Source organism: Marmota flaviventris, chromosome 17, assembly GCF_047511675.1.
Source record: "Marmota flaviventris isolate mMarFla1 chromosome 17, mMarFla1.hap1, whole genome shotgun sequence".
NCBI classification, from domain to species: domain Eukaryota; kingdom Metazoa; phylum Chordata; class Mammalia; order Rodentia; family Sciuridae; genus Marmota; species Marmota flaviventris.
Window position 1 is genome coordinate 71,928,561 of NC_092514.1, and position 14,535 is coordinate 71,943,095.

Consider the following 14,535-nt stretch of genomic DNA (forward strand, 5'->3'; position numbering starts at 1 on the left):
GAGGATTTCATTAGAAATCAGAGTTGGGTTTTTATTTGTTTCTTAAGAAAAACATTTGTCTGCAGTGACTGGCGTCCCTGCCTCCTGGAATGATTCGGGCGACAAGAGTCCTTGAACAGAGGCTGAGTTTGAACTGATCAATGGCATTTGGGGGTTGGAAATTTGCTCGGGAGCCAGCTAATTTATAATGTCATCTGGGCTAGACTGGAAGACCCAAGAGGATAGGCTGTCTCTTGGCTTTTTATTTCATCTTTTTTTAAAAGGAAAAAGAAAACATCAAGTGCCACATCTGAGCATTCAGAGATGGACTCTGCCCCACTAGACCATCAGGGGACTGGGGCTGGTCCTTCTGCCCAAACCTCTTTCTTCCCAAAGACCTTGGCTCCACCACCATTCCCGTCTCTGTCCTTTGTCACTCTGGATGCCTGCTCCCGCAGTTGCTGCCTTGTGGCTCTAGCTAATTTGCAGAGGACACCTGTTTCTTAATTAGCCCCAGCTCAAGGTCTGCGTCTTCATCTGGCTCCCTCTGATGCGTGAGCTTGCGGCCCATGGCAGGGCTGCTGTTGGGCGGTCTGCGCGTGTCGGCTGCCACTCAGTGGGCCCTGAGCTTCCCCAGTGGTGCCGCCAATCTGTGCTACTGAGCTTTAAAAGGAAAAGCAGCCACATCCCAGCCCCTGTCCATGGATTCCACAGCTGTTGGTCACATTTTCCAAAAGACCCTTTCGCTGCGAGTTCCCCTTCTGAGGACAGATCTGCGTCCCCAGGACCCGGCATGAGAACATAGATGGGGGTCGACTGTCATTCACACTCCGCTAGGTTCTTACTCCCCACCACTTGATCTGCTCCTCACACACAGGTCCTCTTCTACCTTTTGTAGGGGCGTGTGCCTGGTTTCTACATGGGGACGCCCTCAGTGGCTAGGATTGCGTCGCAGGGTTTTACAAAATGGGGCTACTGTGTCCTGAGGTGCACTGAGGAGGAGGATGAAGTTGGACAAGGCCTCAGAGTGAGGGTCCCCAAGGGTAGGACGGAGGCACCCTTGGGGATGGTTCTGTTTTCCTCTACCCTTATGTGGTGGAACCTTCTGAAAAATAATCCTAAGGCTCTAAGATGAGATCTGACCTCCCCTGTCAACCACCCTTAGAATTCTGACCCCACATCTGGAGAACTGTGTTTTCAGTGGGAGGCATCCCAGGTCAAAGGTGAGCCACCAAGCCCTGGGCACACCAGGACTCCAGTTTCCTGCAGATCACAGTTACTTGGAAACATTGTGGCAAGTGGCTCTGTATTTATTCTTCCACCTGATGTCCCCTTCTCATCCTTCAAGAGAGAAGTTCATCAGTGGAAAGTTCCCCTGAAGTGGTAATTTTCCTAAATGACTGGCTGATGGTGCTGCATACAGACTCGCAGGCCAGAGGTGGTGGCTGTGTGGGCATTAGTTTCCGTGTCCCAGCTCCTGTCCCTGGGCCTGAGAGCCCTTGCCTTTGCCAGGGGAGTCCCTTCTCTGCCTTCCCCGTCACCGCAGCCTCGTGGAAACACGTCTCCTTCCCCTCTCCTGAACGGAAGCAGCGCGGTTCTGAGGCTCCCAGCAGAAAGCCTTCTCCAGTTCTCCCAGCCCTGGTGGCTGCCAGGGTGCCTTCACCCACCCAACTAATTAGAGCCTTTTCCTTTAAGGGGCACTTGAGTCCTTCAGCCGTTGTTCTCACAGCGATAATGGACTTGGATAAGAGGTCACAGCTTCTCCCACATCCTGCTCTCCTCATGGTGGGGGCGGGGTGGGCTCACCCCCCTTCTGTGGGGCTCCTGCCTGTCTGGCACAGGGACTGACCCCAGGCTGGGCAGCTGCCACGGATGCACCCCAATCACAAGACCACGAGCCGGCTCCCCACAGGGCCCCCTTCCCACCTTCGCTGGCTTCAGAGTCATCTGCCGCATCTCCAGTGAGTGTCATCAGCGCTAACATGATCAAATGGCACAGTGTAAATGTTAATCAGGTCTGATGCCTCGCCGGCTTCCGAGTGGCAGATTGGAAATGGCACCATCATCTTAACTCCGAGGAGCAGCTTCTAATTCTTCTGCTCCCTGAGCATCCACTTTGGCAAGGAAAGCCTAAAGTGCCGCGGCCCTCCCAGTCTGCCATGCCACAGCCACACTACCCCGGTGGCTTTTGCAAAGAGGGTCCAAACTTCCCACAGAGTTTTCTAACACAGGGTTTATTTTATTTTACTTTAAGTAAAAACACTTACCCTGATGTCCAAAGAGAAGGTGACCAAGAGGACTGGTGCTCCAGGCCCCTCCCCTCCCCTCCCCCAGACTCCCTCCCTAATGCAGGACATGCTCCTGAGCAAGAAGCCCAGGCGGCCGCCAGCTCTCGTCCCCCGGCTTCCCCTTCCATTTGCCATGAAAACGTGGCTGATGGACAGCGTCCTGATTAATCCTCTTCTCCCAGCCCTTCAGAAGGGCTGTCCTCTCTACCGTGCTGTCTGCTGGAGCCTGCGTCCCTGCCTCCCTGTGTCCTTTCTTCCCAGTAACAGGGCATGTCTGGTGTTCCTTTTGATCCTGATCTTGCTGCCATCTCCTAGCGGATCTGCGCTTGTGGCCAGGGCAGTGCTGTAATGTCACCTGGGCCTTGCTCAGCAAGTGCAGTAGTGTCTGAACATTATGAGTGAGCGGTGGCAGGGAGGCAGGGCTCTGGGCCTCCTGTCCCACCGCTGGCACTTGGCACTTGCCCACAGTGACACATTTGAACCCTGGGAGCCTCCACCAGTGCCGGGTGCCCTGGGGTGGGTGGGAGCCATCCCGTCCTCCACTTCTGCTGTCCCTCACCGCTCTTCCCCCACCCAGGCCATCTTCACTCTCCTCCTGGGACCTTTCACCTTCTTTGACGTCCAGAAGACCAAGTACCTGCAGATCCTGACCTCGCTCATGAGATGGATCGGTGAGTCTGAGGAACCTCTCCATTCTCTGCCCTCCTCCCCTTGTCCCTTCCTCCACCTCTCCGGAGAGGCTGGGAAAGCTCCCAGCCGTGACTGGAACGTGAAGGTGGCCTCCATTAACTCAGCCTGCCTGGTCCTCTGACCTTTCCAGAGGGCGAGGAGGAGGCTGGTGCCCTACCCGCCTTTCACTGGTGGGGAAATTTGATACCAAAAAAAAAAAGTGATTTTTTTTGAGGTCACATTGTGTGGCTGGATCTGGGCTAGGACCTGGACTGCGGACACATGGCCAGCCTCCTTCCCAGAAATCATGTCGGGTCCCTGATGACCCACAGGCTGGCGGCAGGGGGCTGCCAAAGGCCTGGCTCAGGCTGTGCCCATTGCAGAGGTCAGAGCAGCACCACCCTGCCTTCTGGTGGGTACCGCATGAGGCAGCCATAAACCCAGGGGGCCAAGGCAGCAGCACTGTGTGGCTCAGAGTCCTGGATCTCAGAGCATGAAATGACACCCCGTCCACCATGGGTTCTAACCAGCTGACGCCTTTGAGTTAAAGCTGGAGCCCAGGGTCTCTTCCCCTCACCAGCGGGCAGTCGGGAGCTTGTTCACTTCCAACAGGCCTCCCACCCCCTCAGCAGATGCCGCTGCTGATGCAGCTGGGCTGAGAGCAGCTGTGGGGCTCCGGCTGCCCACCCCCAGCCTGTGCTCTGGGCATCCGCTGGACACTTGTTTTGCTTTATATAAAAGCAAAGATAAGCCAGGCACGGTGGCTTACGTACAACCCAGCACTCGGGAGGTTAAGGGAAGATGGTTTGAGACCAGCTTAGACAACAAAACCCCGTCTTGAAGAAGAAAGAAAAAAGAAAAAGGATAAAGGCATTAAAAAATGAAAAACAAAAGCAAAGAAGGCCATTGCTGTTCTGTTAGAGAGGTCTCGGGCCCGTGGGTCTGCCTGGTCCCCAAGGGCTGCCCTGCCCCTGGCATGGGGGGTTCCAGAGGGACCCTCTGCCTGTCCTCCTTCCCCACTGTCTTTCCCAGCCCCTTTGCCTCCACATCTGCCCTTCCCCGCATCAGGACTCAGGTACAGGTCCCTTGTTCCATGCTAGGACCCAGGTGGATGGGCAGTGGTGCTCTGAGGAAGGGTATACCCAAACGACTTCCAGAAATTCTGGCCTCTGTGCTTCCCTCGTCCCCCCAACTCAGTGTGAGCAGCAAGCGCACAGGAGCCCTCATGCCCTCTTCTGGTCAGGCAGTCGTGCCCGCCCCTGGAGGGAGCCCATCGGGAGCAGGCAGCCTCCCAGGCCAGGAGTGTGACAGCAGAAGGCGCCCGCTCTGCTAGGAGGGACCCATGGCAGTGCTGGAAGTTCTTCCTTGACTCTGCTCCAGCCTGCACCTTCTTTCCACTCTTGGTCTGTCCTTGTGAGGACGTGAGAGCAAGGCCAGGATCAATTCTGAGCCCTGCAGGAGCCCGCTGCTCAGGTGTGAGCCTTCAGCCTCTGGCGCCTTTCATCATCCAGCAAGGAATGAGGGGAGGGATTCCTGGTCTTCCCCTGTGAGATCTGGTTCATCCTCACCCTGGGGCTGCTGTCTCCAGTTTTGTCCCCAGGGTTAACATGACCACCTGAGTCACGACAGGAGACAAGGACTTGAATCACCAGGGTCACGGGAGCTCCTGGATAGACCACGTGGGGACACAGCCCCTGTGGGACTTGTAACCAGAGGTCAGGGTCAGCAGGGAGCAGAAACGCAGGCCACCCACCCTCCTCCTATTGCTCTGCCTCCCCAGTGAGCAGGATCTGGAGAAGGACTCTCCCTCCTCGCCTCCCCGGCCTATTCTGTGTCCCAGCTCATTAACTCCTGCAGCCAGTTCTGCAGCCCTGAAGTGACTCCTGCCCAGTGTGCTTGACTGTCCTCAGCCTGGGTGCTGGCCCAAAAGCTGAGCTTTGTTTTGTTTCTTTCCCTGTCCTGGGCACGAGCAAGGGGCAGAGGTACAGGGGATGCACATGCTTCCCCTGGTGTGATGGATCCCCCTGTCAGCCCACAGGGGACAGCCACCCGGATGATGATAGCTAACAGCTTCTGCAGCACCCCTGCGTCTATCGAGTGCAACAAATTCCTCTCTGCGTCTGGGTAGCAATACATTCATCTAAAGAGAGGAGCTTGTGGTGGGCATGGTGGCGCACCCCTGTAATCCCAGCCACTGGGAGACTGGGGTCGGAGAATTGCAAGTTTGAGGCCAGCCTCCGCAACTTAGTGAGACCCTATCTCAAAGTAAAAATGATTTGGGTGTGGCTCAGTGCCAAGGGATTCTATCCCCAGTACCCAAGTAAATAAACAAGAGGCCCAACTCATACCAGATTGTGTCGAGGAGCCACCAATCTCCTGTTGCCTGCAGGCCCACCATTCTCCCCTGCTCCCTTCCCATTCTCCCCTCCCCCAGGATCTAGCTCAGGAGTGGAATCAGCTCGGGCTTGAGAAAACCAACTGCTGTTACCCCAGTGGAGGGCTGCCCTGTCCTCTCATGGTGTCCACCAGGCACCAGGCACTGACTGCAGTGTCACCCTGGGCCCTCACTCCAAGGCTCTTCTGTGAAGAGGCCCCGCTCACTAGTCCTGGGTCTCCTGAAGCCCTGGAGGCAGCCCCTGCCATGCTGCAGAGCCAGCGGCAGACAGCAGCCCTGAGACCAGCATCCGAGTGTGAGCAGGGACCAGCTTGTGAAGGTCACGGGCACTTGTCTTCTGGTGGTGACACAGCTGTCTTGACACGTTGTCTTTGCAGCCAATTGCCTCTTTTCTCCCTTTGATCTGAGAGATAATCAAGTGTCAGGAGTCTCGTGGGCAAGCCGCTGTGGGGGACAGCGCAGGCAGCCAGTTTTCTCCATGAGAGACTCAGACCCCTGGGCTTGAGAAGCAGACCTGTCACTGACACAGAGCATGTCCAGGAAGAGGCAGGTGCCCAGTGAAGTAAACTGAACCCTGGTGAGCCAGACTTTTGTCCCTCTGGGGTGGCAGTGCACCTGGACATTTTTCCTCTTGGCCTGGGAGCAGGTGATTTTCTCCTCTTGACCCCACCTGCAGTATGCAGGGGAGGAGCAAGGGAACAGAGGCCACGGAATCCCCTGCAGCCACCAAGCAACACCACGTGGGCAGCCCTGTCAGGGGGAAGCCCCTCGGTCTGCCTGCTAGACCTTCACAGGTCTGCTAGGAACAGGGGCTGGACCCTGCGGAGGGTGTCTGTCCTCTGGGCTAAGCTCACCCTGGCAGTCTTTCTAGAAGACCCTGCAGGCAGTGGTCTCTGAAGCCCCACTTGTCTTCTCAAGTCTCTGCCAAGCTGTCTGCCGAGGAGCTCCCTTTCTGTTTGCCTCTGAAAAGCAGCTGCATGGCCCATCCCCGGACACGACCCCCCCCATGCTCACCCCCACCCCCGCTGCGCACTCCCCGCCTCTCCCCTCTCCCTAGATTAGGGACAGGCCTTTCCAAGAGCCGTGGGGAGCTTGGGGTGGCAATAAGCTGGCTTGGCTTCCAGGAGACCAAGGGGAGAATGGGTACCAGAGGGACCAGAAAGCCATGAGTGAATGTGCTGAGCCGGAAGCTTTCTCATGCTTAATTAGGAATTTGTTCTGCCATCTGTTGAAATGAGGCCAGGGGAGATCACAGGCCCTAGAGCTCTGCCGAGGAGCCGCCGGCCAGTTCCTCCGAGGCCTTTGCCCTGCCCTTCCCAGAAGTCCTCTCGCTCTGCCAAAGTAGGACTTAAAGAGTTAAATGGCCTTTTGAAACAGCTGCTTGTCTAGGGGAAGTGAAAGAATATGGATGACAAGTGCCAAGGTCCGTTCATTCTTAATGTGCCAAAATTAAGTTCTGGGGACACCAGATTGGTCACTGTGGGATCCCTGGACTGCAAAGACCTCTCAGTTCTCATGTGCAAGGAGGGTTTCTCTGTGCAGTCCCAGAAGTGAGACTTGTTCAGGCCTTAGGTGACCAGCCCCCTTGGTCCTGCAGTCTGCACCCCACAGGCAGCCACTTCAGGTCGGCCGAGGTTCCTGAGCGCGGGGCCCAGCTCCGGGGGCTGGTTTGCTGTGAGTGCTGCACCTACAGTTGTCACACTGCAGGCCTCACCTGCTTCCCTTGGCGTGGGTCAGACAGTGTCTCTCCCACCACGCACAGCAGACCAAGCGCCCTCCGCCAGGCTCCACGTCGGGGCCGTGGGGGTGAGGACTCTCCCAATCAGCAGCTGTGAAGACAAGTGGGATTGTGTAGCAGGTACTCATTAGCCCCGTGGCTGGCACCTGGTCAACACACAGATGCAAGCCACAGTGACTAGCGACACCCTTGTCATCTCAGCCAGCTTTCACACCTGAGAGTAGCCTCAGAGTTAATCCCCTCAGGGGCCAGTCATGGGTACAGGGACGAGACCTCAGCCTGGTCCAGAGAGAGCTGTAGTGCTTAGTGACCGAGCTGGGTGTCCACAGTGTAAGGCTTCTCCTCCCTGCACCCCAGCTGTGGTCCCCTGTGCAGTGGAGAGGAGGCCTTCCCTGCACCCCAAACCTCCACGCCAGCACCCTCAGGGAAGCGCAGCCTGAGGGCAGGGAGAAGCAGGCCCTTCCCCTGCTGGGCGAGGGTTTCTCTCCAGCATCCAGCTCACCGTCAGCAGCAGGTGGACAGGGACCCTGGAGAGGGAGCCACAGCACCATGCTTTGTCCCCACAGGCCCAGGGACCATGACCTTAGGGCCGGAGCCTCCAGCAGCTCGACTCACACCTGTGGTGGCCCCGCCCTGCATGCCCAGTGCTGCCCAGCAGGGAGTTCTGGGGCTGGAAGGGGCCACTGTGGCATGATTATTTCAGTCCCCTGCCTGCTTCCCCAGGCAGACGCCTCCCACAGGGGGACACAAGCAGCTGGCTCAGCTCAGGGCGTCCCACTTGGCGTTATTAAAAGTCAGATTCTTTCTAATAAAGGCTCTTGCCCTGGAATGCCGCCGCCCTGCTCAGGCCTGGGCTGTCGAGGACCCGGGCCTCCCTCCCCTCTGCTTGTGGATTCAGAGCAGATGCTCACAGTCTTCTGCTTTGTGTTCCCCTCAAAGTGGGTCAGACGCCGTCCTCGCCAGGCAGCCGCGGAGGAGCTGGAGTCGGCCTGCCCCCCACCACCCCCAGCAAGTGCCCCAGATTTGTTTTCCAAGCCAGAGGGAGAGGTGGGACTCTGTGGTGGTGGCAGGCAAGGCAGGAGACCCCCAGGAGGAGACCACCACCCTGCAACAGGGGTTTTCTGGTTTTTACCTGTCCCCTTGTTCACACCTGGACCCTGAGGGGTGGGAGGCATCTTCCCGTGGGACTGCTGTTATCTGTCGGCATCGGCAGCCAGGGGTCTCGTGAGCCAGGGCCATCTGCTGCCCACAGCTGCCAACTGGCATTTGAGTTCTTTTACGGCCATTCAACTGGTCCTTCTCAAGGGTCTGGGAAAGACCCTGCCTTCCAAAATCAAGGTGGCACATTTCTGTCCCCTGTCTCCTTCCCTCCCGCCAGCCCTCCTGTGTCCGTGCCCGCCTACCCTGTCATCTGCAGCCCTGCCTGCCCACCCACTTTGGGCCCCTCTTTGGGGCTCTCTGGAGCTGTTCAGGTCCAGCCTTCCCTCATTCCAGAAAAACCTTTTATATGTGTTTCATTTGGTCTTAATTTTATTGTTAGTTTTCTAGAAATTCTCTGCAAACCCAGAGGTCCATTTATAGGAGACCGTCCCTTTATAGGAGAGGCACCCACGGTTTCTGTCCTCTGGCTGTCAGGGCAGAGTGGACATGTCATTAGCCTTTGCTGGGGAGCAGCCAGCCATGTCCTCCACCCTTAGTCGGGAGGTGCCCGTGAAGGCCTCTGCTTCCGGCTACATCTGGTCTGAGCAGCTCTCATTGTCAGCAGCTTTGATCTGCATGTGGCCCAGGTATCTGTGAGTCCAGCCACTGGACGAGGATTCCTGTGGCTGACCTGGCAGTGGTGCAGGTGTGGCCTCTGTGGGGGCAGGGGCACCTCACCCACAGCTGTTTCTGCCCTGCTGCAATCTGGCAGCCGTCTGCACCTGCAGCGCGAGTGGGAGCCACCGCAGCCCGGTGCTCTGGGACTGTGTCAGGCTAGGGGAGCCCAGCGTCCTTGTCCCGATGTGGCCTCCTCCTCTTCCTTGCTCCCCTCTCTCTCCTTCCTGCTTTCTCTGCATCTTGCTGGCTGCTCAGGAGGGAAGGGCCGAGTGGCCTTCAGGGGAGGATGACGGTGCCTGAGACGTTGTTAGCCATGTCCAGGAAGGAGGTGAGCCAGCCGGCCCTGCTCTGCCTTCCCCGCGGTTCCACACTGGGCTTCGCAGGCCGCTTAGGAATGGAAAGTGGGGACTCTGTCACTGGGTACTCCCTGTGTGCCCCACGGTGGGGAGGGCTGGGGACAATACAGCCAGGACTCTTTGTTTCCGGCTGCAGACTTACTTGGTTGCTCCAGAGACTCACTGCCCCCCTGCCTCACTGCCACCCCTCCTGCCACAGGAGAGAGAAGGACTGCTCCCAGTCCCTCTGGGAGGACAGCAAGCACTATCCACCTAGTCCCGTAGCCGACTATGTCAGGGCTCTCTCTCCTGCCCCCGGAATGAGGAGAGAGCACAGGAGCTGGCCTGGCATAGGCAGGAGTCAGGGTAGCTTTAAATCGCGTCCTTTGAGCAGAAACCAAACTGAGCTTGGGGTGAGTCGTTACAGGCAAGGCCCCCAGAGAATGTCACACAGGCCCAAGGGAGCAATCTGACATAGGGGCCAGACTCACATCTGTGTGGGGCCAGAGAGAACTTCCAAGGGGACCAAGAATGGCCTGTCCTCTCAGGGCTCATACAGGAGCGCCATGGCCTGTGCCTAGGGAGAATGGCAATGGCCCAAAGGATGCACCCACTTGGGCACCAGCGAGAGCACCCATCCAGATGATAGTGAGGGATGCTTGGCTTTGTGTGGCCTCAGGAGTGCTGGGTAGGACGAGAAGGAACCAGGATCACCGGGGTTCATACAGCAAATCTGCACAGCCTGTCTGGGGCCCTGCTGGCCACCACCCCATCCCTGACCCCCAGACCCCAAAGGATTAGCTGACCCTGGTGCCAGTGACATATGTTCCTGGGGACTATTCTGACAGTAGCTCGACCTGACCCTGCAGGTGGGGTCATCAGTATAATCCCAGTCCTCTCCTTGGACAAGGAGAAGTGGGCGAGGACTCGGCACTGACAGGATGTCCCTACCTGCTGGGACTGGGCCAGGAAGTAAGGCTCTGCCGTCGTAGGAGGGACCCCACATTGGAGCGGTTGCTGCGGGCCTCACTCTGCCCATGCCGGCTCCCCTCCTCTCCTTGGCACCCCACCCCACGTCATCTCCGCTTTTAAAGGCAAGGAAACAGACCACCTCAGGATGCGGTCAGTGGCACAAGCAAGAGCTGAACCCAGCATAACCTGAAAACGCATTTGTTTGGAGAAAACAGCCTCCTTCCCTCTGGCCCTTCCAAGATGTGCAGCCTCCTGGGGCATCACTCACACCTCCCCCTGCCGGCCCCTGTCTCTTCCTGTCCCCTCTAATGTGGCTCTCTTTTTGAAGTTGGTTAGTATGATTATCTGGAGAGCAAATGCACAGCCACCTGCTTCCCTTTAGGGCTCCTGAGTGGGTCTCAGCGAGGGTTTTGTGGCCATGAAGGACAAAACCGGTGTCAAGTCTCCCCAGACCCAGCCTCTACCTGGGGCACCAGGGCCAGAGCTGGTGACGGGCACACACTGGCCCTTTGTTATCATTATCCCTGGCATGTTGATTCTCTGCTTGGAGAAGAAAGGGCTATCCCTCTGACAGACACCTTGATGGATGGCCTCCTCCTTGCATGGTCAGAGTTGGAGTGGGAGCCCGAATGGGACTTGGAGAATAGCCCAGTGTCTGGGGCGCTCCACCCCAGCCTCAGAAGCATCTGGGGTTGGAATCAGAGATCGGAGGGTTGAGGGGGCTGCTGTCCAGAAAATATCCCTGCCCAGAAAAGGCCCAGCTGTCACCGGCTTTAGGGGGCTTATGGCCACGGACACTGGGAGGAAGTTGGTTGGGTTCACCCCTGGCCCTTAGGGTCATGACTCCAAGTATTTATGCAAAGTTGTGCACCCTGGGGATAAAGGCAGAGGGCTACAGCATGTGGACATAGGTCCCTCGGGCCCACCACAGGTGTGTTCCTTATCCCTTTCGGGCCGCTGGAGGAGGGGAGCCAGGTGGCTGGGGTCAGGGTGGTTAGGCAGAGCCCCAGGTTCCCGAGAGGTTCTGTTCCAGCTCACATCCAGGCCCAGCCAGCACCTCCCTTCCACAGGGCAAGCCACCCACTGACACTTGAAGGGACTCAGAGCTTACTTGTCCTTTGGCCTTTCAAGAAGGATCAGTGCAGTGTCATAACCCCACCCCAGATCTTCAGTGTCCCCATGAGAATCAAGGCGGGTGACAGACTTAGAGCTGGGAAACTTGGGCTGAAAATGGGGGCTGAAGGCAGATGTCACAAATTCCCAAAAGATACGGCTGCACGGCCACACACAGCACAGAAGACCCACTGCCCAGCGGAAATGCATCATTGGCCACTTGGGAAATTTTTAATTTTTCGGTAACCACTTTAAAAACATAATCAGAGCCAGGCTCCGTGGTGCCACGGGAATCCCAGGAACTCAAGAGGCTGAAGCAGGAGGATCAAGGCAACTGAGTGAGACCCTGTGTCAAAAAGTGAATTTAAAATATACATATATAGAATCAATTTTGATAATGTATTTACTTCACCAAAACTCTGTCGGCATGTAATCAATATAAAACAATCACTAGTGGGTTTTGTTTTCTGTTTTGTTGGTTTGCAGCGGGGTCTCACTGTTGCTTAGGCTGTTCTGGAACTCCTGAGCTCAAGTGAGCTTGTTGGATCCCCCAAAAGTGAGCATCTATGCCCTGGGCCCCCCAACTTCAGACACCTGCTCATCCCCCATTTGGTCCCAGCAAGTCCACTATGAGGCCTCGACTTACTGGTGCTTCACCTGGTCAGCAAGATTGTGTTCTCCTTCCCCAGCCCCAGGGTGAGTCCAGGAGGTCGGGGACTGTTCAGAAAGGAGGGGTTCCAGAGAGACGTGGTGTTTGTTTATTCTCAGCCTCTTACAAGTCAGCATCCCCTTTGCCCCTTGGCAGCTGTTCAGAAGGATGTTGGCTGTCCTGTCCTCTCTGCCAAGGGGAGAGGCTCTGAGAACACCCCACGGGCCAGGCATCTTCCACAGAAACTTCTTTCTTTTGGGCGTGAGGGTTACACTGAACCCAGAGGTGCTCTACACCCCCAGCCCTTTTTATTATTTTGAGACAGGGACTTGCTAAGTTGCCAGATTTGCAATCCTCCTGCCTCAGCCTCCCGAGCCACTGGGATTACCAGCACAACTGCAGCACCTCTCTCTGGACAGCTTTGACTGACAGCGTGTTGAACGCTGTGAGAATGGATGTTGATAGGAAACTGACCACACAGGCAGGTCTCCAGCCTGCCGTGGTGCAAGCTGATGTCAGCGTGACCCACCAGCCTCTCCTCGGCTCCTCCCCATGCCCGTAACTGATGCACTTCTGCTGGGGGGTCAGAGGCCGCCCAGGCCTACAGGCAGGGCAGGTCAGGCTTGTGTAAATGTGGCCTTCACCCTCACCTCCCCAGGAAGGGAAAGGAGATGCCCTGTCCACGCTGGCTGCTCGCTGGCTCTCGGGCTCAGGATCTGTGCCTGTTTTTGACTCAGTTCCCGAGATCATGACTGGCCTGCTGCGCTGTCTTCCTCCCTCCCAGGGAGCTGGGGGGACAGCTGCGCCTCAAGGTGAATCAATAGGCAAGCCTGCTTGTAGGACGCAGAGGGGCCGTGAGAAGTCCGCGTGTACACCCCTCCAGGCAGAGTCGGGCTGGGAGCCTGGGAAGCTGAGTCCCTGTCACTGTCCTGCAAAGAGCTCCTCCTCTCCTAACCGAGAGCCAGAGTGGACTGTGGCAGCCACGCCCTGGAAGGTCCTTGCAGTCCCTTCTGATGGCCTGGCTCTCCTCTGTTAGGCCCACCAGGTGGCTTCCCACGGTGGACACTTCCCAACATAGGGTGTCATCCTCGTGCCCCAGCCCCTGTGGCCAGGGCCAGTTCCCTCTTTTGTTGTAATGGTCTTCTGTATCGTCCACCTGTCAGTGTCCTGTGCTACCCTCAGGTGACCAGAATAGTGCTGACACTCGGTGGACACTGAGTGTGTCTTTGATGGTGAGGGAGGGAGGCGCCGTCCTGCCTGAGCCTGGGGCTGCACAACCCACACAACTGTTTCTCCATGGGCTGCTGCTCCTCAGATGCCAGGGTCTCCTGGCCCCTCATCACTGCCCGACAGTCCTCATGCAACATGGTGTCAGTCCTCACTGCCTTCTCCCTCAGAGTCCTCCCTGGAGTGTGACTTCTGCTGTGGAATGCTCTGTAGCTGGCCTGTGAGAGGGCAGACAACCAGTGGGACTGGCCCTAACCCTGGGGCACAGCAAGCCCACTAGGGAAAATCCCCTGCTCGTTTGCTGGGGAAGTCCTGCACGTCCAGGTATCCTTCACTGCTCTCTCACCTCCACATCGTTCCATGGCCCCCACACAGTCCCAGAGGTGGGTGTAAGCTGGTGTGTCTTGGATGGCCAAGCCCTGGATGCTGGGCACTCAGAGCCGTGCTCCCCACTGTATCCTGACGGCCTGTCGCTCACGGCTGTCAATCTCGTTCACTTTGATTTATGAGCAGACCTAATGAGTTTGGGGAGCGGCTGTCTCCGGGGACGGGCCATCTATCTGGGAGGGAGCTGTTGAACTCTGCTCCTCCAGCAGCTGCAAGGGGTGGGGGACTAAGGGGTGTGGTCCCAGGGCAGCAGTTGGGCCTGTGCCCCTGGTCTCTGAGCCCCCGGCCCTCCACTTCCTTCCCTTCCCTCTTCTGTGTGTTGGGGTCACACAGGTTTCTTGTACACTTGCCTGTCTGGAAGCCAGGCCAGAAAGTGTCCCTTCTCTCCCACTCCCAGGAGACAGCCAGCACTGCCATGTGTCCCATGGTGGTGGGAGCCGGGGGCCTGCCTGTCCTGTCCTGGGGTTGGTGGGGGCTCACCCTCAGGCCTCGATGGCCACTTCCTCGGGAAGGCAGGTCCAAACCTGTCCTTGTCCTGGTGCGGCAGTGTGTGCCCTTCCTGTGGCTCCCTGGGCCGATAGGTAGGTGGGCCTCCTTGCCCTGCTCCAGGGCCCAGGTGCTGCCCAGCACGGGGCAGAGGGAGCCGCCTCTTCCTGGAGCTGGCGCCGGGTCTGCCCTCCCAGCACCAGCAGCACTTCCGCACGGCCTGGCAGAGCAAGGGGACTTTGGACAGAAAGAACTGTGCTGGGCATGACTAAGAGGACAGGAGGATGGCCCACTGTCCCCCAGGTGCTCGTCAGGGAGCCGCCACTCCATGAGCAGGCTCTTCCTAACACTCCAGCTCACGAGACCTCAGGCGGCTCCTCACTCCTGGACAGCAGACAGCAGCAGGCCCTCGATGGTAGATCTGGGCTTTGGATGAAGAAGATCAGGAGAACCAGGCGGGTGGCTGGTCTAGGCAGGCG

The 14,535-nt window shown here is 57.6% G+C and overlaps 1 protein-coding gene across 4 annotated transcripts in view; it reads left to right on the forward strand.

Annotated features, from left to right (window-relative positions):
- Tmem104 (transmembrane protein 104) overlaps nucleotides 1-14,535 on the forward strand; it is a 52,575-nt gene that overhangs the window by 31,769 nt on the left and 6,271 nt on the right. For all 4 annotated transcript variants that reach the window (XM_071602906.1, XM_027955695.2, XM_027955696.2 and 1 more), the window contains exon 9: nucleotides 2,845-2,938. In XM_071602906.1, coding sequence (XP_071459007.1) covers nucleotides 2,845-2,938 — 94 coding nt within the window. The remainder of the gene's footprint in view (nucleotides 1-2,844; nucleotides 2,939-14,535) is intronic.